Source organism: Myodes glareolus, chromosome 16 (genome assembly GCF_982192425.1).
Source record: "Myodes glareolus chromosome 16, mMyoGla1.1, whole genome shotgun sequence".
NCBI lineage: Eukaryota > Metazoa > Chordata > Mammalia > Rodentia > Cricetidae > Myodes > Myodes glareolus.
The window spans coordinates 23,253,052-23,277,336 of record NC_142041.1 but is presented as its reverse complement, the minus strand read 5'-3'; the positions used below and the strand labels follow the sequence as shown (position 1 = coordinate 23,277,336).

At 39.8% G+C, this 24,285-nt stretch overlaps 1 protein-coding gene across 1 annotated transcript; it reads right to left on the bottom strand.

Annotated features, from left to right (window-relative positions):
* Positions 1-19,533: 19,533 nt before the first annotated feature.
* On the bottom strand, positions 19,534-20,490 carry LOC125391178 (olfactory receptor 13C3-like). The gene has a single exon (XM_048420507.3). The coding sequence runs from the start codon at positions 20,485-20,487 to the stop codon at positions 19,534-19,536; it is 954 nt and encodes a 317-aa protein (XP_048276464.1). The 5' UTR covers positions 20,488-20,490.
* Between the last annotated feature and the right edge of the window lie 3,795 nt (positions 20,491-24,285).

The window sequence follows — 24,285 nt, the reverse complement described above, 5'->3', positions numbered from 1 at the left end:
TTTTGCATAAATTTATAAAATTTTACTAAGGTAAATTTCTTTGTATATCAAATAGGGAGAAAAAATTTTGCCTTCAATGATATTTCAGTATTAAATTAAATATGTTGGGAGTATTGTTTCAAGATTAGTGTTGAGAAATCAGAAATATCCCTAAATGCTCATATTAAGTCTATCCAAAGTTGGCAAGGACAAACAGATGACAAAGCTTTCTGATGTTTCGTGAAATGTATGAATCCGAGACAGCATAAAATGTTGACTTCTGGAACCTTCTCCGCAGCAGGAGCACAATACCCTCCAAGCTATGATGATTCACAGATAATTTTGCAGATAAAAGTTTTTCTTCTATGAAAGAGAAAACATTAATCTCATTTGCACACAGATACAATCTTGATTGATTTTAATGAGCATGCTACATGCTATAAATAGGTATTTCAAATATTTATCAAGTAAATGCTTGTCACTTTCATATTCTCATTCCCGATCAAAATGATATATCTATTTTCTTTAGCCTGTTCACCCCTTGATGTCTGCAGCTCTATCAATAAAGCTCAAAAACAAACAAAATAAAAGTGACTGTACATATAATATTTTATTTTATTTTAGCAATAAGTGCTCTCAAATTAAGGAAAACACTGCAAAATAACAGATCTAAATGTGTTTTTGTCATGAAAAACAAAGACAAGCTAGGCACCATTACAAACTAAAAGAGACAAAGAGACGTGATGACTCTACATAGCACTCATGCTAGGCTGTGTACTGAACCAGGAAAAAAGTAATTTTCTGCAAAAAAAAAAAAGTCATTTTAAAAATTGGTGAAACTAAAATAGGTTTGTGAACTATTTCAAAAAAAACTATTTTATATAAAGGGACAGCTAGTAAACATTTAAACTCTTCATTATACATGGTCCTGTCACAGCAACTTGACTCCTGTAGCATAAAAAGAGACATAAATCAGATGAAAATAAATGTCTTAATGTGTACAGTAGGATGGAGAAGAGAAAAATTGTGTATACCCAAGAATAGCGATAGATGGATTTGTACATGTTAGGGCTCTCTAGACAACACAAACCCACCAAGACTGGTGAGTATAAATCTACAAGGTAGACCAGCAGGCTACAATTTCCAGATGAGGCCAATGCTGCGAATCAGAATGCAGTCTAGAGCAGTGGTTCTCAACCTGTGGGCCATTACCACTTTGGGGGTTGCATATCAGAAATCCTGCATATCAGATATTTATATTTCAATTCATAACAATAGCAAAATTACAGTTATGGAGTAGCAACGAAAGAATTTTATGGTTGGGAGTTGCCACAGCATGAAGAACTGTATTAAAGGGTTGCAGCATTAGGAAGGTTGAGAACCACCAATCTAAAGGCAAAATTCCTTACTTCTCTGGTGTGGGAGGTTCTTCTGTCTATGTGTTGTTTTTATTGGTTAATGAATAAAGAAACTGACTTGGCCTATAGCAAGGTAGAACTTAATTAGGCAGGGAAAACTAAACTTAACGTTGGGAGAAGGAAGGCGAAGTAGAGAGAAGCCATGGAGTCTCCACCAGAGACAGATGCCAGAACTTTACCTGGTAAACCACAGTCATGTGGTGATACACATATTAATAGAAATGGATTAAATTAAGATACAAGAGTAAGCCAATAAGAAGCTAGAACTAATGGGCCAAGCAGTGATTTAATTAATTCAGCTTCTGTGTGGTTATTTCAGGAGTCTGGGCAGCTGGGAAATGAACAAGTGGAGGGAGACATACCACTAGCAGCCCCTCTTACAACACTTCTCTAGGGATTTTCAGTCTTTTCACCTAAGACCATCACCTTGGAGGGAGACCAGGAACACACTAGCAGCCCCTCTTACAACACTTCTCTAGGGATTTTCAGTCTTTTCACCTAACACCATCCCCTGACTGGATGGGATCCAATCATACTGTGAAGGATAATCCATTTCACAAAAGCTCACTGATCTAAATGTCAATTTCATTTTAAAAAAAAAAAAAGTCCCTGACAGCATCATCTAGACTGGTATTTAACCAAACATGTGGGTAGCATAGCACAACAGAGCTGATATATTCACTAGATGGTACAATCTAGTTCCTTGACAGTGATGTAGAAGTCACATTTTTTCAGTATTTTTTTCTCTTTTTTTTTTGAGGAGAGATTTTTTTTCATACAATATATCCTGTTTAGTTTCCCCTCCCTCTAACACTCCCAGTTCTTCCCTACCTCCTTTTCCCTCTGGATACACTACCTTTCTGTCTCTCACTAGAAAACAACAGGCTTCTAAGAGATAATGACCAAACACGACAAAATAAAATATAATAGGGTGAAGAAAAGAACTATAGAATGAAAGCTGGACATGGCCACCCAATAGGAGGAAGAGAGTCTCAAGAGCAGACAAATGAGTCAGAAATACACTTGTTCTCATAGCCAGAAGTGTCATAAAAACACTTAGCTAATAGCTGTAATATATATACAGAGGACCTGTTGCACACCCCAGTAGGCCCTGTGCTTGCTGCTTCAGTCTCTGTGAAGACTATATGAGCCTTCCTAAGCTTATATAGGACTTCCAAAGCTTAACCAGGACTTCAAAGAGTCCTGGTTGCCTGGTATCTTCTAGATCTTAAAATCTTTCTGATCCTCTTCTGTGGGATTCCCTGAGATCAGAGGGGAGGGATTTGATGGAGACCTCAGCTTTAAACTCTTCATATAGTTCTGGCTGTAGGTGTATATCTGCTCTGATCTGCTGCTGAAAAAAAAAAGTCTCTCTGGTGATGACTTGATAAGGCACTGATCTATGAGTACAGCAGAATATCATTAAGAATCATTTTATTGATTTATTTTTTTAGACCAGTAGTATTTGGTTCTAACATAGGTCTCTGGGCTATCTAGTCCCTGATCCTTGGTTTACACAAACAATATTGGGTACAGGTTGATTCCTTCTTGTGGAATGTGCCTTAAGTCAAATCAGGCCTTGGTTGGCTACTTCCACAAGTTCTGTGCCACTATTGCCCCAGCATATTTTGTAGGCAGGACAGATTGTAGGTCAAAGGTTTTTTGACTGGGCTGGTGTCCACATTTCTCTTTGGGTAGCCTGCAGAGTACCTTCCCACACCAAAGAGGTTAGAATGCAGGAGTGAAGGCTCCATGTAGGCAGCAGCATTATTTCTCCATGTTCATTAAGCTGTGTGAGTGTTTTCCTCATCAATGGAGAATGGGGACACACACACACACACACACACACACACTTCAGATTTCAAAGAGAAACCTTTGTCTTAGCAACAGCCTGGATTCTTTGAGGATTTCCATGGGGCCCTCTTGGCTAGCAGCTCAACTGACTGCAAGCTAGTTCCACCACTGGAAACCTCACCTGGTTACAAGAGAGCCAGCTGAGACTCTGTATCCCCATTACTAGGAGTCCTCATATATTCCAGGAAGTTTTCATTGCACTAGGTTTACACCCCAAACCCAAGTGCCCCCAGTTCCAGCCATCTCTCTTTGAATTCTCTCCCTCCACCCCATCTCCAACAAAACCTGGCTTCTCCACTCCCGTTCCCACCTAACCACCGTCCACCCATAAAGTTTATTCTATTTCCCCCTCCAAGGGAGATAACTGCATCCCCCCCTCCCGCTGCCCCATCACTCCTCTTCATCTGACCTCTCTGTGTCTATGGATGATGGTGATTGTGTTTATTGATTCTATTTCTGGTTTTAGGTCTTGAACGGTTTTATTTAATTCCTTATACTGTTTGCGTTTTCCTGGATTTCTTTAAAGGTTTTATTCATTTCTTTTTTAAAGACCTCTATCATCTTCATATAGTTGGTTTTGAGGTCTTTCCTTATGCTTCAACTATGTTAGAATATCTAGGACCTGCTGCGGTAGGATGCTGGGGTCTAGTGGAGATGCACTGCCCAGGCTGCTGTTGATAGTGTTTTGAGGCTGCCATCTCAGCTTCTGGGTTTGGGACAATTAAAGATCCAAGTGCTGATTTCTGGACTTGTGTTTGTTGAGTGGGACTTTAATTCCTTGGTTTCTTTTTCCTGTCTTAATTGCCAGAGCCTGTGATGACTGTGTGTTGTCTGTGTTCCTGCATAGATGCTGTGTTCACAGCGAATGCCTGCTGGTGTTGGAGGCTGGGTAATTGGGATGAGCTGTGGGAGGGAAGGTTGGAAGAGAAGGCCTTTGTGATTCCTTGAGGATAAGGTCAGAGAGAAAAGGCAGATCGCAGCAGGTGATCTGCTACAGGGTTTGGAGTTAAACTAGAAGGAGTGTACCTCAGAGCAGTGGGAGACCGTGGATCAGCCTCCAGCCTACTTGTTGCCCTGTGAGTGGCAGCTTTTGGGTTAGCAGGAGGTGCTTTCTGGAGTTGGGGATGGGACACAGCTATGAATGGAGGAAAGGAGGTTAGGAGGGACTAGTCTGTGGAACCCACAGAGGGTTGAGAAAAGTGGAGAGAAGGCTGCAGCTGATGTTCTGGTGCAGCATTAGAGACAAACTGTGGGATGGAGTCTGGAGGATGGAGACGCAGAAAAAAGTCTACCAAAAGCCACATATTTTAATTGTGCACATGGTTACAAGAATAGGTACATGGAAATAAAATACAATTTATCAAGACAAGTGTGTGCATACATATTCAGAAATATCTTTAAACATTATAAACCTGAAAAGCTGTGTATTCTCTTAGTAATGTCAAATCAATGACAGCTTTGTGGCTTGGATAATATGTTACCACAACATAAAGGTCAGAAATACAGACCATAACGTCATTTGAGCCTATACTTAGAGATAAAAGCGTTTTACAACATTGGCAACACTTAAGTTTGAGATATAAAGTAATGATACTGTTATTTTAATTCCTTCAATAATTTAAAAATATAAGCATCATTCTTAGTTGAGTTGCCCATACAAAACCAATAAAAGGCTAGGTTTTGTCCATTGTTTGCTGATATCTAAGTTATATGGCAGTGTGTGTTACAGCTCCGTGTTGTTAATTGCATAGCTGTTATATAAATGGTATCTTCAACTGGATCCTGGAAAGATCAGGTAAAATCCTTGCGTAAACTTTTAAAAACTGCCTTGTTATTTTCAGACCCAAACTATTAGTGCCAGCTCTCCTCAAACCTATCTCCTGTGCCTAGGGGTGTAGGGGAAGACAATTCATTGTCCTTGAAGTAGCATAAACATGTTCCGGTTTCCATGGGAACCCTTGGTGCTTTCTTCCTCTACAAAGATGTGTTGGAGAAAAGATAAGGAGGAATGATGAAACATATCATCACCAGGACTTATGGGAAAGATGCTAGACTCTAGTAATTGGTAGCTGACAAAAGCCCAAGACGTTAGCTACCATCCTTATCCTCAAGCCAGTGTATTTATGTCAACATCCAAACTCAAAGGCAACAGCATGAGTAATCCTCAGCACATTCTGCAAAGGGAACAACTGACAACTTGGAACTGATCCTGTTATTTTGTACAATTTATTGAAGCTTTCTAATAATGCTGAGAGCTGAGTTTGCTTATTCCCACTTTGAAAATGAGGAGACTACGGTTTGGAAAAGATGAACAACCAACCTGACACTATTTAAGTGGTTTGTGGGAGAACAGAATTTATACTCCAGATGCCCATTCTCAAAATGTATATATGATGCTTTCTATTCAGAAGCCCAAATGAAAAATAGTTATAAACACTTATTCATTCATCACTAGGGATCACACTCACTCCAAAGGAATATACTGTCTCTGACAGAGATAGATCAGAGGTAATTTTACAGCATTTAACATTTTTAGTGATTCTCATTGAGCACTCTTAGGAAAGAATGAAGGTAAAGAATGAAGCTATCTCTCCATAACTTTGCTTTCAATGCCATTTATGGCTGACCAATCATTTTTTCTTAGTCATATTTCAGCTTTATTTTAAATGACAACTTTGAAATGTATGTATTTATGTTCTGTAACTTGTTTTGACAAACCAACTTAGTTATTTATGGAAGTCTCATATTTCCCTTGGTGGTTTTGGTTAACAACTTAGAAACACAACCAATGTTTCCCAGCATCTTATGCCATCGATGATAGATACAGCTTAAAAGCTGCTGTTCGACAACATGCAGGAGAAGCATCTCTGTAGTTTGTAAACTGACTTTCCAAAGGTCTTGGGACTTGCGTGTTGCATACACAAGGAAAATAGTACCATAAAATGTGATCATCACAGTCAGATGAGCTGAGCCATTGGAAAAGACCTTGAGTCTCCTTGGGACTGAGTTCATATCAAAATGATTCACAGCATGAACATACAAGAGAAAGAGATTACCAGAAGTGGAAGAACAAGAAAGACCATATTTAACCATTAAAGTAAAAGCATTAAAGGATATGTTGGTTCATGCTAACTTGAAGGCACATAAGAAATAATTATTAATGTTATTACCACAGGTCAATCACTTGACAAAAAAAAATGTTTGCTCTTTGTTTTTTTTTTTGTTTGCTTGTTTTGTTTTTTGGTAAAGAGCCATGGCATAGAAGCCACGAGAATACACTCCACACCCTCGTGCTCATAGTAATAAGGTATCTAATAAGGTTACAGATGGCCACCTATTTGGTCAAAAGCCATTATGGCTGGGGGAAAACATTCTGTGGTTCCCATTGCAAAGCCAAAGAATATTTTTAAGATGCATCCAGGGAAGGAAATGTTTCTTTCCTTTGAGATTAGGCTCATCAGTGTTGAGGGAACAGAGGAAGTTGTGTAGCAGATATCTGAGGAAGAGAGGTTGTCCAAGAAGAAGTAAGTGAACCTGTGAAGTCGGGATGCTTGCTTTGATCAGAACCCCACTGTCAGAATGCCTACATACATAACCAGGCTCTGGACAAAGTGATCTCAAGCTCTAGCTGTCCAGAAAGATCCAGAAGAATGCATTCTTCTACAAATATGAGGTTCATCCTATCTATTGCTCAACTTTCAGAATGACAAAGGAGGAGATTTTAAAAATGGCCATGGAAAAACACCTATGTCTTCCTCTTGCTCAGGGAACATTGGCCAGCAATGATCAAGGGAACAGGAGGGAGCAGAAGTGGGGAGCAGGATTCAAAGGGCTGGTTTGTGGGGACTACAAAAATAGCTTTCTGGGAGACTGCTTCAGTGTTGCAGCTCAATTTTATTCCAGAATGATGGGAAATATATAGGACGGGATCAATAACTGGGACATCACCTAATTTGCATTTGGCAGCACACTCCTACCATACAGCCGAATCACAATACCTGTTAACATATGGAGCAACATTATCCTGACACACAACTGGGAGTACAAAACCTGGTTATCATATGGGCCTGCAGGGGGAGAGCATCTGCAGGGATCTGTGGTCAGGTCATGTTTGAGATAGATCAGGTATCAAGTTTAGGGATAGCTTCCAGATAAGGTCAGGCCTCTGAGCCTAGAGATGCTATCCAGGGAGGGAGGAAGCCCTGCTGGAAAGGGAGTCCTCCATTTTGAACACAGCTCAAAGAGCTGTCTGGTCATGGTAGACTGCAACCTTAAGTGCCAGGTCCTCCCATTGCAACAAGAGTAACAAATGTCTAAGTAAGAGTAACAAATGTCTCATTGTTACTCCAGGGTGAAAGTGTATTAAAGCATTGATATTCACTTACTTTTTTAAATTTTTTTTATTTTGTTTTTTATTTTTAAATTATTTATTTATTCATTTATTTATAAAAAATTTCCACTTCCACCCCTCCTCCCAATACCCTCCCATTACCCCCACTCCCTCTCCAGTCCCAAGAGCAGTCATATTCACTTACTTTTAATGGCATTTGCACCTAAAATAAATATTAGAACATTGAGAGTGTCTTTGCCGGAAAGTTAATATGTGAAGATTTATTTAGGATCAGTATGAATTTGGAAGGAATCTTCATTATTGAGGATGCCCTGAGTTTTCCATACAGACAACTAAGTCATTTCCTAACTTAGTAAATCCCAGTGGGAGAACAATGAAGAAGGCAAGGGCACTTAACAGAGACTGGAAATTCAATGTCGAATATGAACAGAATGGCTCAGATTAAACAGATCTCCAAGGGCAGGTAGAAATGGGAACATGAGGAATCTGGTTTAGGGGGTGGATGGAGGGGGAAGAGTACTGAAAGGGATGACTGGAAAGGGGGAGGCATTTAAGGGTCAGGTAGAATCCTGATGCAAGGGGAAACTCCCACCAATCTACAAGGTTGACTCAAGCTAGACTCCTAACAATAGTACTGCACTGACCATCTCCTCTGTTCAAAGTGATGATTACCCCAATTGTCATCATAGAACCTTCATCCAGTAACTGATGGAAGCAAATACAGAGACCCATAGCCAAATAAAAGGTTGAGCTCAGGGAATCCTGCTGAGAACGGGAAGAAAAATTGTAGGAGCCGAGGGGGTCAAGGACACAACAAGGAAACCCACAGAAATAGCTAACCTGGCTCATAAGAACTCAGAGTCTGCACCAACAATCAAGAAGCCTGCATGGGACTGACCCAGGCCCTCTGCATTAATGTGATAGTTGTGTAGCTTGATCTACTGATGGAACTCCTAACAGTGAGAGCAGGGGATGTTCCTAATGCTTTGGTTGGCTCTTGAGAACCTATTCCTCATAGCTGGTCACCTTGTTCAGCCTTAATACAAGGGAAGGGGCTTATTCCTACAGAACACTCCACGTCCGCAATTGAGAATTCCTGGAGAATGGTACATAGACTGTCCTCACTTATTTTAGTCTGTGACTTTAGAGTTGTTCTTCATGGTGATTAATGATGTTGTTTTGATAAGGAGTCACCATGTCAATTTTTTTTTTACTTGTATTTAACAGTGCCCTCAGCCTTGTTCAAAGAAGTTTCCTCTTGCTGTGAGTAGTGGCTAATGTAAAGACTCTTAAAGGCACAGAGAATAAGAACTATGAGCCAGCCATAGATGGGACATCTGTGTCAATCCCATTCTAAGGCTTCAGTGACATCACAGAAGAAGGACGCGAAAAGATGGAAGATCTGGAGGATGAAATGCTATTCCCTGGGCATGACATGGTTCATAGCAGCTGTACAAGACCTATACAAGATCAAGTCAGTTAAAAATTCCAAGAAACCTGGCACTAGAGAAATCCCCAGGAACCCACAAGGATGACCCCAGCCAAGGCCCTAAGCAATAGAGAGGGTGCCTGAACTGGCCTTGACCTGTAGTCAGACTGATGAATATCTTAAATGTCACCATAGAACCTCCATCCAGCAACTGATGGAAACAGAGGCAGAGACCTGCATCTGAGCACTGGGATGAGTTCCCAAAGCCCAGCTGAAGACTGGGAGGAGTGAGACTATGAGCAAAGAGATCAAGACCGTGATGGGTACACCCACTGAAACTAATGGGAGCTCACCAACTGCAGCCAGACAGGGAAGGAACCAACATAGGTCCAAACCATACCCTCTGGATGTGGGTGACAGTTGTATGGCTGGGGTAGACTGCAGGGCCACTGGCAGTGGCACCAGGACTTATCCCTACTGCTTGCATTACCTTTTAGGGAATTTATTCTCTTTGGATGAATACCTTACTCATCCTGGATATAATAGAGAGGGCCTTGGACCTTTCCCAAAGCAATGTGCCTTACCCTTTCTGAGGGGTGGATGGGAGATGGGGGGGGCACATAGAGGGAATGGGAAGAGGTAAATGAGTGGGAACTGGGATTAGTATGTAAAATGAAAAAAGATAGTTTGTTTTCTTGAAAATGAAATAAAATAAATATAAATAAAATAAATTTCAGCATGGAGGACCAGCAGGGGCTTTTGAGGATCCACCCCTAGCTGAGGAGTGGGTGGCTTTGTCAGTTGATGGCTACTGGGGGGAGAAAGAGTTCATTTTCTTTAGCAGTGCGGCCATGGGTAGGTTTTCTATGCCTCCGTGTATGACTCCATACTCACATGTATGGAGCAGAACTAACCGGACTCATTGGGTTACACGAAAGAGGACATGAATTTGGGAGGGTGATGTGCTAGTCAGAGTCAGAAGGACAGAAGAAAGGGGATGAGATCAAGATACACTGTGTACTTGTGTGAAATTTTCAAATGATAAATTAAAAACAAAATAAATACATTCACAACAGAAATTTAATTTGAGTAATTGTTAAAATGTTCTAATTAAAACAATGATCTGAATACTATGAATGAAATTAAGCACATGTCCGCTGTGAATTACATGTTTATCACTGAGGTTTCTTTGGCTTGCTTTCTTTTTATTATTTCTGACAGATTAATTTCATGAAGAATGCCATGAAGAACCATTTTTGGAATAAAAATACAGATAAACAACACAAATAAATAAACCCACAAGACAAAAGAAAATTCCCTTAAAGACACAAAAGAAAAAATAGCTTAGATTGAATATTCAAAGCATAATTATATATAGCATATTATTTAATTATGTTTTAGGAAAGTCTACTAATGTCGATGTTAATACTTAGATCATAAACGTGCTTTCCCAACATACATCTTAATTACTGTGAAATATGTAAATTCGGAAAGGCAATACCTTACTCCATATAGCAAAAGTAGAACATAAAAATGCCCACCCCACAAATCATGGTATGTGTTCAGTGAAGATGATGGGAACTATATATACAGAGTTACTTTTACATCAAAAGACCACAGACTAATAATTGAGAAAGAGACTGTGGATGTGGGAGGGGGAACACAGGTGTGACAGAGAAGGGAGGAGTAGGAGTGATGGAGATAAGATATTCAGGCACCAAATTTTCAGGAAAAACATTCGTAAAAAAAGGAACATAGATGTTCAGAACTGAAAGAGCTAAAGAACATTTAGTGAAAGTTTCTACAGATGAATACCTGGAAGTATAAATGATGATATAATATTCTCAAGTAATTTGTTATTTTCTGATTTAGGAATGCTTAGTAACAATGTTCTTCACTCATCAGGGGCACTAGAGATGCCACATGAACTTTGAATAATGTTTTGCTCAGAGGACAACTGGTTGAATCATACAGGATAGTTTGTGAATGCAGGTACATGGCTGTGTAGTCATATGAAGTATAAATTATGATACACCTTAATGTATGGACCCCAAGTGTGATTAACAGATATTAATGATATCCGTCCATGTCTGACAAAGTCCATTTCCTTCTGAATTCAGAAAAGACGCAGGCAAATAAGAAACTTTTTTCTTCCTTTGGAAACACCTTCATAGGGAACTAAGAAAGAAGGCATCCAACAAACTAGGGACATCATGAAGGTCTTCATCTCCCTCAAGACAGAAAGAAAAGATAAAACTTGCTCTTTTGGGTCAGCATAAAAATTAGAAGCAGCTATCAGATGCCCACTGTGAGGATCCAGAAAAGGCAAAAGTAGGCAAGTGGATGACCCTGGCTGGTTGTCTGTGTTTCGTGTAAGTACTGGTGACCCTTGACTGAGAGACACATGCCTGGCAAATGAAGTTAATTGCTGCTAACATTACTGGGTCCTAGAACAGGAGTGTTATTTAATTGGAATGCTAATCATCTAATTAAGACTCTTCATGTGATATTCAGCCGTGGGCTGTAAAGTATCACAGACTCACCAGATACATTCTCACCCACAATAATGGGGGTAATGCAGACCTATATGTTTGTATGTGTCCAACACTATATAGCTAAGTGTAAAGGGGGAAATAGTGGCCATTCTTATGCTGTTGCCAAGTGTATGAATCAGACATCTGATTGAATCTAACAGACTAAATACCAGGAGGATAATCAAGGTGAAATAAATGTAAGATAGAATAGCAAAGTGATTGCTGGTTTCATAAACAAACCTATAGGAAGCTCTTCTGCATGCCCAGACAGAATAGTTGGGGCTACAGCAGCATTCTGGGAAAATTGACATTTGAGGTCCAAAGCCTCCACTCAGTAAATGAACAGTAATGGTATAACACAAGTGTCATACAGGCCAACACTGGCAGAAACATTCCAAAACACAGTTGCTCCAAACTGGCCTGGTTGAAGGTTGAATTAGTTCCTGATTTCCCCTCTGGTCCTGAAATGTCTTTATCCTGGACAGTCATGTCCTTGAATCTTTGTGGAAGCTCCATGGGAGTACATATTACAGTGTTTCAAGTGTTCTGTCTAAGGCCTAATGATAAACATGTGTGAAATGCTTAATTTGAAAGTCAGGCCTGTCTTGATTTAGAAACCCAATCAACATACAGCCGAGACCACTACCTCACAGCAGCAGTACGCTGGAATGAGACATTCTGTAGTTAACATAGCTCAGGTGTCCTTGCCCTGGTGCCGTCTTCCACTGCTTTAGCATGTGGGTGTGTGGGGCTTACTATACAATCATACACACTTACATCTACTGATGCAATCTATTATGAATTGCTGTATAATTATCTACACAAGAGTCATATGTAATGTGATTATGATCAGTATTGGCCTCAAGATAATCAGAAGAACGAAACTAAATGAGTTGGGCAAAGGAAGATTGACCAGGTTCTGGTGATTCTTAAGCTTTGCAATCTTCAATAGGGCTTTAATTTCTTACTTTGGGGAGCATGTGTCTTTCTGTCTGTGTGTGTGCGTGCACGGTGCACACGTGATTCTGGTGTCTTTAAATACATATGAGTAGATGTACATTCCCATGCACATACTGAAGTCAGAGAATATTGAGTACCCTCTTCTATCACTCTCTGCCATCTTTCTTTAAGACAGATTTTCTCACTGATTCTGGAGCTCTTCTGGGAGCTGCGAGTCCCAGTAGCCCTACTGTCTCCCCCTCCTCAAGTGTCTTCGTTACAGGTTTGTGTGGCAATGGATTCATGGTCTTGTATATGAGGAATAAGTGCTCTTACCTACTGAGCCATTACCCCAGCTCCTATAATTTTGACTCTTTAGTTAAATGTTTCAAAATGGACACTTCCAAAAGAATATTTAAAAATAAATATTAAAATGTTTGTTGTTTTCTCTGTATGCATGCTAATACATTTACAAGTATGTACAATCATATATGCATGTATGTACATATATTCACACACACACATATATGTACATACATACATACAAACATATGGGTAGAGATTAAAGGGGAGAAAACATGCATGTTTGTGTGTTTGTATGTAATAAGAATTGTATTACTTCGATATTTTCTTATCTTTTTTGTCTGTTTTGATTTTTTTTTGTCTCTCTGGGGTTTTCTTTTGAGAGACAGAAAGAAAAAATATGGAGTTGGGTGGGAAGGAGGTATGGAAGACCTTATAGAAATTAGGAAACGGGGAAATAAAATCAAAATATATTGTATTAAATACTATTAATTAAAAGAATTTCTTATATATGTAGAGAACTTTCAAAATCATGTTGAAAATCGATAATATGACACTTATGAGAATAATTGAAATTCATCTCTTTTGAGCTGTTCTCATCAGTTCTTAGAATTTATGCTATGAAACATGCACTATATAATTTTTGAAATTATCTCCAAGCCTTAATCATCTCCTATTGATAAACACACAAACACAGTGGATACATGATTCACAGCCAGTAACAGAACTGCTAAAAATGACATCATTAGGGTATGGCTATAATTACAACCTTTTTATATTCTTGGAACTTCCAAAACTATTGATGAATGAATCAAGATTAAATATACTTTGCAACCTGTTAGACATATTTGATTCTTGAATGATGAATTTATTGATGAATCTGTACATTCTCTAGTCATTGAGTAACACAAGCATGCTCAGCTAAATCAAAGCATACGGCACATGCTCACGCTCACCTAGGTGATATTTTGACAGATACTGTCCTCCAACACTCCTTCAATATTTTTTACTCATAATACCAGGTATATAAGCATATAAAATAAGTATACAAGTAATCATTTGCTGCTAAATCATAAAGAAATACATATTTCAACAATTATTTGATATAAACATATTTTTATTTGAGCTTAAAAATTGTATGCTAGTGAGAAGGAATGTCCTTGTTTGTTTTTACAGAAAGAATTAAATTTTGACTGAACATTTAATATAGAAGGATGTAGATTCAACATTGTTCAGACGTGGTTGATATTTTGAATTGATAATCATCAGTGTAAGAACACTGACTTGAAAATGGACATTAAAAATAGCAGAAGTATTTTAGATCCACTTAAAAATTGTTGGAAATCTCTCTTAAAATTAAGCCAACACTCTTTTTAGAATTTTTCTTTCTTTATGCAACTCAAGTCAGCAACCAAACCACAATTTTAAAATTAAATATTTTAACATGACTTAACCAAAAGATCTAGTAATCTGATACTTACATGCTGAGCAGGGACAGAAGGAAATATTTACGGTCTTTGTTCCCTATAATTAAGCCATCATGTTTCTAAAACGGGCAAAGTGAAGGAAGCCTGGAGTGAGTTAGTCCTGAGTAAATGCGTATTGTTTACAGGGGCACAGCTATGTTGAGAAACCAGGACTCCTGACCTAGGAGTCAATTGGAAAAAATTTTACCTGTGTGGGACAGGCTGAAGAAGGTGTTAGAAGTCTCCTTTGAGTCCGAGCCTGAGTTTACGAAGGATGGATCATTGTATGGGAGACTACAGCTTCCTCTCAGGGCTGTTTCCAGCCTGAGACTGCTTGTATAAGACCTCCTTCAGAGACTAGCTAGCCTGTGCTGTACCCTAATAAACAGGTTGGAATTCCAAGCAGGGCAGTAGTGGTAGCAGTACCACACTGTGTACATCTTTGTGTCTGTGTCAAGTCTCTCCCCTCTTCATTCCTGTTTGGGTCTCTCCTTTCTTCAAGCAACTTGGGGCTTGGCATCAACAGGGCTGAAAGAAAAATCTGTGAAAATAAAAACATTGCAATTGACAGTATACAATATGCTTGTTTACTGGCGTTCTGTGGTGGAATGACATGCTTCGTGCAAAGTATGCATGTTTTGTGTTTGGTACAAAGGCACAGTGACTTCATATAATGAGAAACACAAAACTACCACAAACACTTCATATTCATTCATGTTTCATTTTGATCAACTTTTGGGCACTGGGCACTTAGAAATCTTTACAATTTTTACAAATGTGATTCTCACATTTGGGGTTGTAACACACAGTTTAAGAGGAAGTAAGATGAGGGCTGGAGAGATGGCTCAGCAGTTAAGAGCCCTTGACAGTCTTCCAGAGGTCCTGAGTTCAACTCCCAGCAATCACATGGTGGCTCGTGTGATTGTAATAGGTGTCTCTAATAGGATCTGACTCCCTCTTCTGGTGGGAGTGAAGACAGAGCACTCATATGCATAAAAATACATGAATAAATAAATATTTAGAAAACAAAAAGAGAAAGTGGGATGAGTTTCACCTGATACAAGTCTGTGTATAAGTTGATGAAAATTTTGATGATATGACAAAACCTAAACCAAGGTAGGAGGAGTTGGCCCAACCAATAGAAATAATGTTTTTATGTGCTTAAAATCCTGTAATAGTCAAAAGTTAGAGTTGGACCATCAAGATCTCAATTAGAAAAGGAGCCCCTGCCAACACAGATTACCTGAGCTTGACCCCCACAACCTACAAACTGGGAGAAAAGAAGCAACCTTGCCAATTGTCCTCTGACCTCCACATACTTTGTTGTGCATGTACTCTCCCGCATAAATAACAGGTAAATACATGAAACAATTTTTATTAGCAAAACTAAAGATAAAAGATTAGAAAGAATGAAACGGGAATCTGTGCAGTGTATGGGCTATGGCAGAAGTGCGTCATTGGGGCCCAGCCAGAAGCATCTATAGAACAAAATTCCATCTCTAGAGTGACAGGAGCGGAATAGAAATTTAGGAGCAAACCATTTAGGTACCAACCTAAACCACATAGAGGTTAGCTTAGCAAAGAGTGAAGTAATGGAGCACAGATGTGGAGTGAGGTCGCCAAATAGGAAAGGGAAAACTAAGGGGAGAATAAGTTCAATGCCCAGCATTCACAATGAGGTAAGAGCTGCTGGTGAACCCGGGCGGTGTGGCCCAAGTTCACCCTGTGCTCAGACTGCTCTTCTAGATGAGCCATCTACAGGGAAGAACAAACTCATACTGGATTTATTTTGGAATTTCAACTCACTTGACAATAATGGTACCTGATTTTATCTCCCTAATCACTCCCTGCTTTTAATCATTCTCCCTGAGACCGTAAGAAGATCTCAGGGAGATGGGAAGCATTTCTGTTCATTTTCTGTTAAAGATATCCACCTTTAGCTGTCTTCTAGACTAGTTCTTCTGCCAGTCTGAGTCCTTGAGATCTCAGCAGGCCTCAACCCATCAAACCTGATGCTGGTGCTTGCTCCCCAACACTTCGAATCTTAAGAGGCCTCAACCTCCTGCCTTGGTTTGAGTTTTAAGGTTGTATTATCTCCCAGGGGCAGTACAGAAACTCCTCCCACCGCTATTCGCACATCCTCATTTCATCTCCTGGCCTAATCTCTTCATCTCGATGTGCGCCTGGAAGGTGTGATTGATATTAACAGAGAGGGAACTAAGGGCATTTCATTTATCTGGCTCTGGTAATTAATAGCTGAGAATAAAAGATGTGTTAAAAACTAGAAACCACTCTCCCCACTTGCCCTTTGTCACCTGTGACAAAGAGGAGAGCTGACCCAGCCCCTCACCAACTGCAACACTTGGGAAAATGGACCCTGCACATAACCTCAGCAGCACAGCAATGCTGACCATGGTGACGGGGACACAGATGAGTCTGGACGTGAGCATGGGAGATCCACCGCCCCATCTGCCATAGGGTGGCATGAACAAGGGAGAGATGCTACCTCCCTCACCATCCGCGGCAGGAGGAAGAGTTGGCCCTGAGGTCATGTGAATGGGAGAACTGGTCCAGCACCTCACCATTTACAGCACTCAGAACAGGCCCTGCACCTCACCCAGACAGCACAGTAGAGCTGGTCCTGCTGGTAGGGGCTCAGGTGAGCTGTTCCCAAGAGTATGAGTTAATGAGACCTAGCCCTAATACTTGTCTGTCGTGTGGTGGTGTGGGCAGGGGAGAACTGCCTTGCCCTTGCCCCTTACCACACGTAATCGGCTGCAGACAGGAGCTGACCAACGAGTCATGAGAGCAAGAGAGCTGGCCCTGTCTCTCACTAGCTGCAGCACTCAGGAGAATGACCCCAGCACCTCGTCTGGGAAACATAATAGAACTGGTCCTGGCAGTGTAGGTATGGGTGAGCCAGGTGTGAGAACAGGAGGGTCTTGCCTCTTTCTGCTTGCTACACAGGGTAAGCTAACAGGGCAGTGCTGGAGAGCTCACCCTGGTAGTGAGGATGAGAGAAACCTGGTGAGCTGACAAACCCAGCAACAACCCAGGCTCAAAAACAGGGCTGTGAGTTGGCCCGCTCAATCTATGACCTGTTGGAGCACGTGAAAGGGCCAGCCCTATAGACCCAAAGCTGCAGGATCTCCATGACACAAGACAACAACAGGATACTCCAGAGGAGTCCCAGTTAGGGCTCAGTATTGATAATGTAACAGAAATCAGAGGTTTCTAATCAGACCAATGACTCATTGCAATGAATACTTGCAAGTAAAGATGTATGAGCTAAAGAGTATACTCTGTGACTCATTGTGCCACACTACAGCTTCCATGATGAGATTTTTCTTTTTAATTTTTTTCTTTTCATTTACATCTTATTTTGTTTTATCTTGTGGGGGGTTGCAAAGGGATGGGGAGATGAAAGAGATCAAGAGGTATGACGTCAAATCCACAAAGAATCAATAAAAGATAGAAAGAAAGGAAGAAAGGAAGGAAGGAAGGAAGGAAGGAAGGGAAGAAAGAAAGAAAGAAAGAAAGAAAGAAAGAAAGAAAGAAAGAAAGAAAGAAAGAGAAAAATCATGAGTTCTCATTTGAACTTCACTTCTGAAATATAATGTACTATGACACTGGTCTTAGTAATTGTGTTTTTCAACTTATCAAAACTTCCAATGTCGCTAAGATCTTTACTTGATTATCACCAGCAAGTTGACTATGGCTTTGAATGAAGTACTAACCTAACTAAAAATTGACCATACTTTTGGGAATAGAAACATTTGTACACTGGTCTCTCTGCTACCTGAGTTTGGATGTAGTCATTCCTCTGTGTTTCCATGTAGCCCACTGGAAGCACATAATTCCAACATCATAAATGATAGAATTATAATGGGATTCATAGTATTTGGGAGATCAAGACCTCTTGGAAGACCAGTTTGAAGCAAACTATAGTCGTCGGTAAATCTAGTTGAGCATGACTAATAAAGGAAAAGGATGAAAATATCTTTCCCTGGCCAATATTTCTCTTCTTTTTATTTTCTTTGTTGAGATTATAATTTAAATACAACATTTCTCTCTTCCATTTCTTCCCTTCAAACCCTCCCATATATTCCTACTCACTCTCTTTGAATTCATGGCCTTTTTAGTAATTATTTGTGTATGCATATGTACATATTTATATACATGTAATGCTAAATATAACCTGTTTGATTCACATAATGCTACCTGTATTATGTGCTCAGGGATGACCATTCGGGCCTCACAACCGAGTGGTGTGCTCTTCCCTGAGGAGGGTCACCTCTCCCACTCCCAGATTTACTGAGTTGCTTGTAGCTCTTTGTGAAGGGTTGAGGCCTCGTGAGCACTTCCTTGTGCAGTTTGGCATGTTTGTTGCTGACCTCCTTGTTTAGCTCACATCTGGGAAGTTACGGTATTGAGACTCTATGGATGTAGCTTCTGATGTTACTAGGAGACACAATCTCACAGCAAAGTCCCTGAACCTCTGGTTCTTACAATCTTTCAGCCGCGTCTTGGCAGTGTTCCCTGAGCCTTGTGTGTGGCAGTGTTTGGTAGAGACATCCAATGGGACTGGACTCCACAACTCTGCGTATTGTTTGCTTGTGATTTTCTGTACTGGTGTCCATTTCTTTCAAAAGAAAGGTTCCCTTAGTAAAAAGTGGCAGCTACATTTATCTGTGGACATAGGGACAAATGTTATAGATCATTGTTGGAGATTATGCTGGTTTATTAAATTGGTGGTTGTAGATTCTCCTTGATAGCTATAATTTAATTAGCGCTGAGTAGTTAGCTTGGTTTCTAGAACCAGAGATGGGTCATCCTTTAGTTGAATGGGTCTGAAGTCCAATTAGGTGGTTGGTAACCACCAAGGTATGTACACTACTATTACACCCCTACGGTTACTGGGCATGCTGGTTGTTGAAACGGTTAATAGGCATCACAGTTGCTATGAGATGTCAGTCATCTCCTTCCTTTGCAAGCTTGCTCAGTACTTTCTGGTACTGTGAAAGCTTGTCCTCAGGGAGGGAGCATTCAGGTCAGTTTAAACCCAGGGGTTTCTGAGCCCTGTTTCTGAAGTGTATGGTGTTTTCAGCAGTTAGGGACTTACCTTCCATCTCTGGGGGTATAAGCAAGTAGCCAAGATTTTTTAAAAATAAATAAATAAAAATTATATTGTTCTCACAGATTCCCCCATGCCCCAGCCAATCTTGTGTTTGCCACACAAAAGCCTGTGTTTCCTGGCATCTTACTGAATGTATTTTTGTTTCAGTATGTACTTTACAGCGGCTTTCACATCCTTATTCCTCAAGCTATAGATGATTGGATTTAGCATGGGGGTAACTACTCCATAAAATAAAGAAACGATCTTATCCGAAGCCTGGAACTTGCCTTCCCCAGTCGGATCTTGGGACTTGGGTTTTGCGTACATCGAAAAGATGGTGCCAAAAAATAGGACCACGACGGTCAGGTGGGCGGAGCAGGTAGAAAAGGCCTTGCGTCTCCCCGTAGCTGAGTTCATTCTCAAGATGGCGCGGAGGATGAACAGGTAAGAGAAAAAGATGAGCAGTAGTGGAAGAACCAGGAAGGCCATATTGGATATCACCAAGGTGATGATGTTGAGAGATATATCAGCACAGGCCAGCTGGAGGACAGCCAAGACCTCACATGTAAAATGATTAATAGCATTATTTCCACAGAAAGGCAACCGCATGGCAAGGGACGTTTGCACGACTGAATTGATTCCACCAGAGAACCATGATACAGATGCCATTGATACATACACTCCCTTGCTCATGATGATGGAGTATCTCAGCGGGTTGCAGATGGCCACGTATCGATCAAAAGCCATCATGCCAAGAAGGAAACATTCCGTCGAACCCATTGCAAATCCCAAGAACATCTGCACTGCACAACCATAGAAGGAGATGTTTCTTTTCTTTGAGATTAGGCTCACCAGTGTTGAGGGAACAGAGGAAGTGGTGTAGCAGATATCCAGGAAAGAGAGGTTGCCCAGGAAGAAGTACATGGGTGTGTGGAGACGGGAATCAAAGATGCTTGTTATGATCAGAACACCGTTGCCTGTTAGAATCACTAGGTACATAGCCAGAACAAGAACAAAGTAAATGATCTCGGTCCTTGGGTATCCAGAAAGACCCAAAAGAAGGAATTCGGAAACAAACGTCCCGTTATTTTTATCCATGCCATCCACTTCCAGCCATCATTAGGAGACCTACCCTGAAACAAATCCAATGCCCCAACACAAGTGGAACAAAGTACCTGAAAAATCATTTTTCATGTATTAGAAAGAGCTCATTTCTGAATCTCCCTCATTGATGCCCTCAATAATCTGTTATTAGAATGCAGTGAAATTGGGCATCTTGGAAGTTCACATGCCCATTGCCAACATATCAAACACACATTCAAAAGCAATGCTTTCTGTTGTTGAGTACATTTCTAAGTTTATGCTTCCCACATTCCTGGATAATTACCCACGACACACCTGACTTTTTAATTTCATCTGCCCTACTAGGTAAGCAATGAAGAAGACACACAAAACCAAAAGTCTACTCATAAAAAAAAACCCAGTGGAATATGAGTCGCTGATTGACAACTGTAAAAATCCTATAGCAACTTTGATTTTTAAAATATTTCTTTTTATGCCTGATGTAGTAAACAGTATTGGCTTTTTAATAGTGTATTTTATTAACATTTATTCACAAGACATTAGTGGTATAAGCTAAAGTTTAGCATAAGAGAGTTCATCTTGGTGATTTACTTGGTAAAGTCAAGTTAACGATAGTAATAATGTAAGACATAAGTGAACAGAGTTGGTGGGTTAAATATTTCTGATTTGCTTCTGATTCAAATCTATTTCCTTTTGTCTTAATATTAGGTTGGTATAGCAGCCTTCAGAGATTCAAGAACAATAATTCTCTTGCATTTTATAGACAACTTCAAGTCTACCTGATACTAAATACTAAAAATTCAAAAGACAAGTTAAAATAAAGAATCAATTTGTATCAAACTGCAATAATGTTTTTAGAATATTGTTAATCGATTACCCTAAAGCCAATCTCATTCCAAACACAATAAGAGTAAATGAAAGAATAATGGAAGGCATTGCTGTTATGAGGCTGACAATTCAATTTATAATACAGAAAAAATACATATAAAGATACATATAAAGATATATTATGGATACTTATATACTGTCTCTTAGGTCCAAATTATACATTTACTAAGAAAGTTGATGTTTATGAGATATAAATCATCAAGGGAAACTCAAAGAAACCTTTTGGATGTTCTGAATCTAGACACATGAAAAGGATCAGATAAGTTTGGAAAAGAAAGGAAGATGGGCAAATGTAATGTGAGAAGCTGAGCCAGTTAGAAGACAGATCACCTGGATATCCATTTTATATAAATCTGTCTCTGTGAGGGTGTTATGGCAAACAGATATAGGAAAGAAGTAAAAGGGGACCACAGAAATCCTCTAACGTCGGAGGAACTTGGAACTACTTTTGGTTGAGGGTTTATCAATAGAAAGCAAAAATATGTCTGCTTGTGACCTAACTTCAGATATCCCCTAACCCTAATACTATACGATATTATGAGACTTCTAATGAAAAAATAATTAGAAGACTTGAGCTATTTGAATCATGTCCCTGGCTGCCGACTAGATGATAAAATCACTCCTTTCGTAATCACCACTGGTTTTGACTCCAGTAAACAATCATAAGTTTCAGCCCTGAGTGGATGATGCAGTTCTGAGAATTCCAGCACATGTGACATATGTTGTGTGTTAGTAACTCAGAAAATTACTAAGCTAATGCTATTAGTCTGACATTCCACTAAGTAGGACTACCCTTTGCAATGGATTAATCTTAACAATATTCTACACATTGAAGCATTGAAGAGAAAGATAATCAGTGACAATCTTAGAAATAAGAATAAAGTGGCCCAAAAGAGATAAGTAAATTATATTATTTATTCAGTTTAAGAACAGAGCAGCAGAAGAGGAAGAGTGAGTAGAGAAGGAGAGAGGTGGGGAGGAAAGAATGAGAAAGAGAGAGAGGGGGAAAGACAGATACAGGAACAGGGACAGAGACAGAAACAGAGATGGAATGCTGGAAGCAGTTCTTTAAACCAGTCAGATGGATAACAGCAAGAGGCAAGCATCCTCTCACAATACTCTCTTACCCAACTGGTCCCTCTAAAATGTCTATAGAAATTGTATTGTGTACAACAGAAAGTGGTCAACAAGATGCATCGAGAAATGAGTCATAACGGTGAATCAACTCTAATGCTTAAACAGTGCCTAGGGAAAGGAGACAATGATTTTACACTTATGCAATAGCACCTCATAAACCAAATTTCTATGTAGATAAATTTCAAAAATTGCCCAAGGGCTGTTAGATCATAGACATGAACAGAAAGATCATTCCAGACCAGAGAAATGGAAAAGGACAAAGATGGATTAACTCACCAAGACATATGGCCATGCACCCAGTCACACCATTATGGAGACCATGCCTACGAAGCCCACCTTCTTCATCCAGACAAATGTAATGATGATTCATCTTAGATGACCTAAATGGTTTCTGCTGTCACTGTCTCAGACTTCCCCTCCTTGGCTGAATGAAATTCCTTGAACTACGCAGATCTACCCAGAACCAAGCCTGTCATGCTGTCTTGCTTCTCTTCTGCTCCTGGCACTCCAAGTAGGTTCACTCCTGTGTGAAGAAGTCAGGAGGGAGGAGCAAGGCTCTCTTGCTCAGACCTTTACTCCTAAATCAAACACAGTGATCAGACACAGTGCAGGGTTTTAGCTGAACAGAACAACGTTTACTTTCTAGACCTGTACCATTTATAGAGTCAAGTCCAGGGCAACTTAATGTGCCCGAATTGTTGGCCTGCAACAGACGTATTTTTCACCTTCTGTTAGTCAGTACTAACAAGTTAGAGTCTTAACTAGATAATCTCTGTTTTAAGCTATGGTGGTAACAGGGGTCAGCCGACACTCATTGATACACATATGAAATAGGCTTAACATCAAGAAGGAGGACTCAGACTAGAATCATAGCCTTGGCTTGAGGCTCCCTTTCATTGTCTTACCTGTTTCCTCATTTTGGAAATGCCATAAAGATACCTTGCTCTTTTCCACATATTATGTATTATAACAAAAAACAAAATAGCGTGTAGAAGTTTCTTTAAAAATGGACATACATAAAAATTTCAATATAAAGTAACGATTCACAGAAGTATTTGGGAAATAAATTACTTCCTATATGGCTGTAGGCCATTTGTATTATTAATACATGATGACTAATGCCTTTAATTGCAAAAAGACTCTAATCGACTCACCCTTATAGTGATGGATTTCCACCCCCTTATAGGAACCAGTTACATTTTTATAGAAATTAACTTCACTGCTCTGAAGGTTCAAAAAATATTCCAGATTCTATAGATATGTCAGAATAAACATTTACTATACAACAGCTATTATAATTGTTCCCCAAATCCCAAAGCAATTTAAAGTTGGGAGTGAGGGGATCTGGGATAGAGAAACTTCCTATGCGATAGGGACAGTGTCCCACATACCCAATTAAGTGCAACTGAAAGTGTTTCGTAGCTGAAATAACACCTAAGAGGGAAATCATGTTCCCCAGCCCTTGTGACTTTGGGAAAGGGCAGCAGATGTACAGCTAGCAAACTCCAAAGAGTGGGAGCTACAGTTTAAACTGTGTCTAGAAAAGCACAGTTAATATAAGAGATTAGCGATTCAAACAATGGTGGCTATTAGTAAATGCAATAACTAGACAAATGATCTTGGGGCTGGAGAGACGACTCAACAAATAGGAGTGTGTACTGCTCTTGCAGAGGATCTGAGTGCAGTTCCCAGTGTCCATGTCAACCCATTTAAAACTGCCTGTCATTCCGATTTCAAAAGATCTGATGCCTCTACACACACACACACACACCATACATGCTGTTTAAA

What these genes read in the sequence shown, in the direction of transcription:
- LOC125391178 (XM_048420507.3), bottom strand. Translation starts at nt 20,487, where the DNA reads ATGGATAAAAATAACGGGACGTTTGTTTCCGAATTCCTTCTTTTGGGT.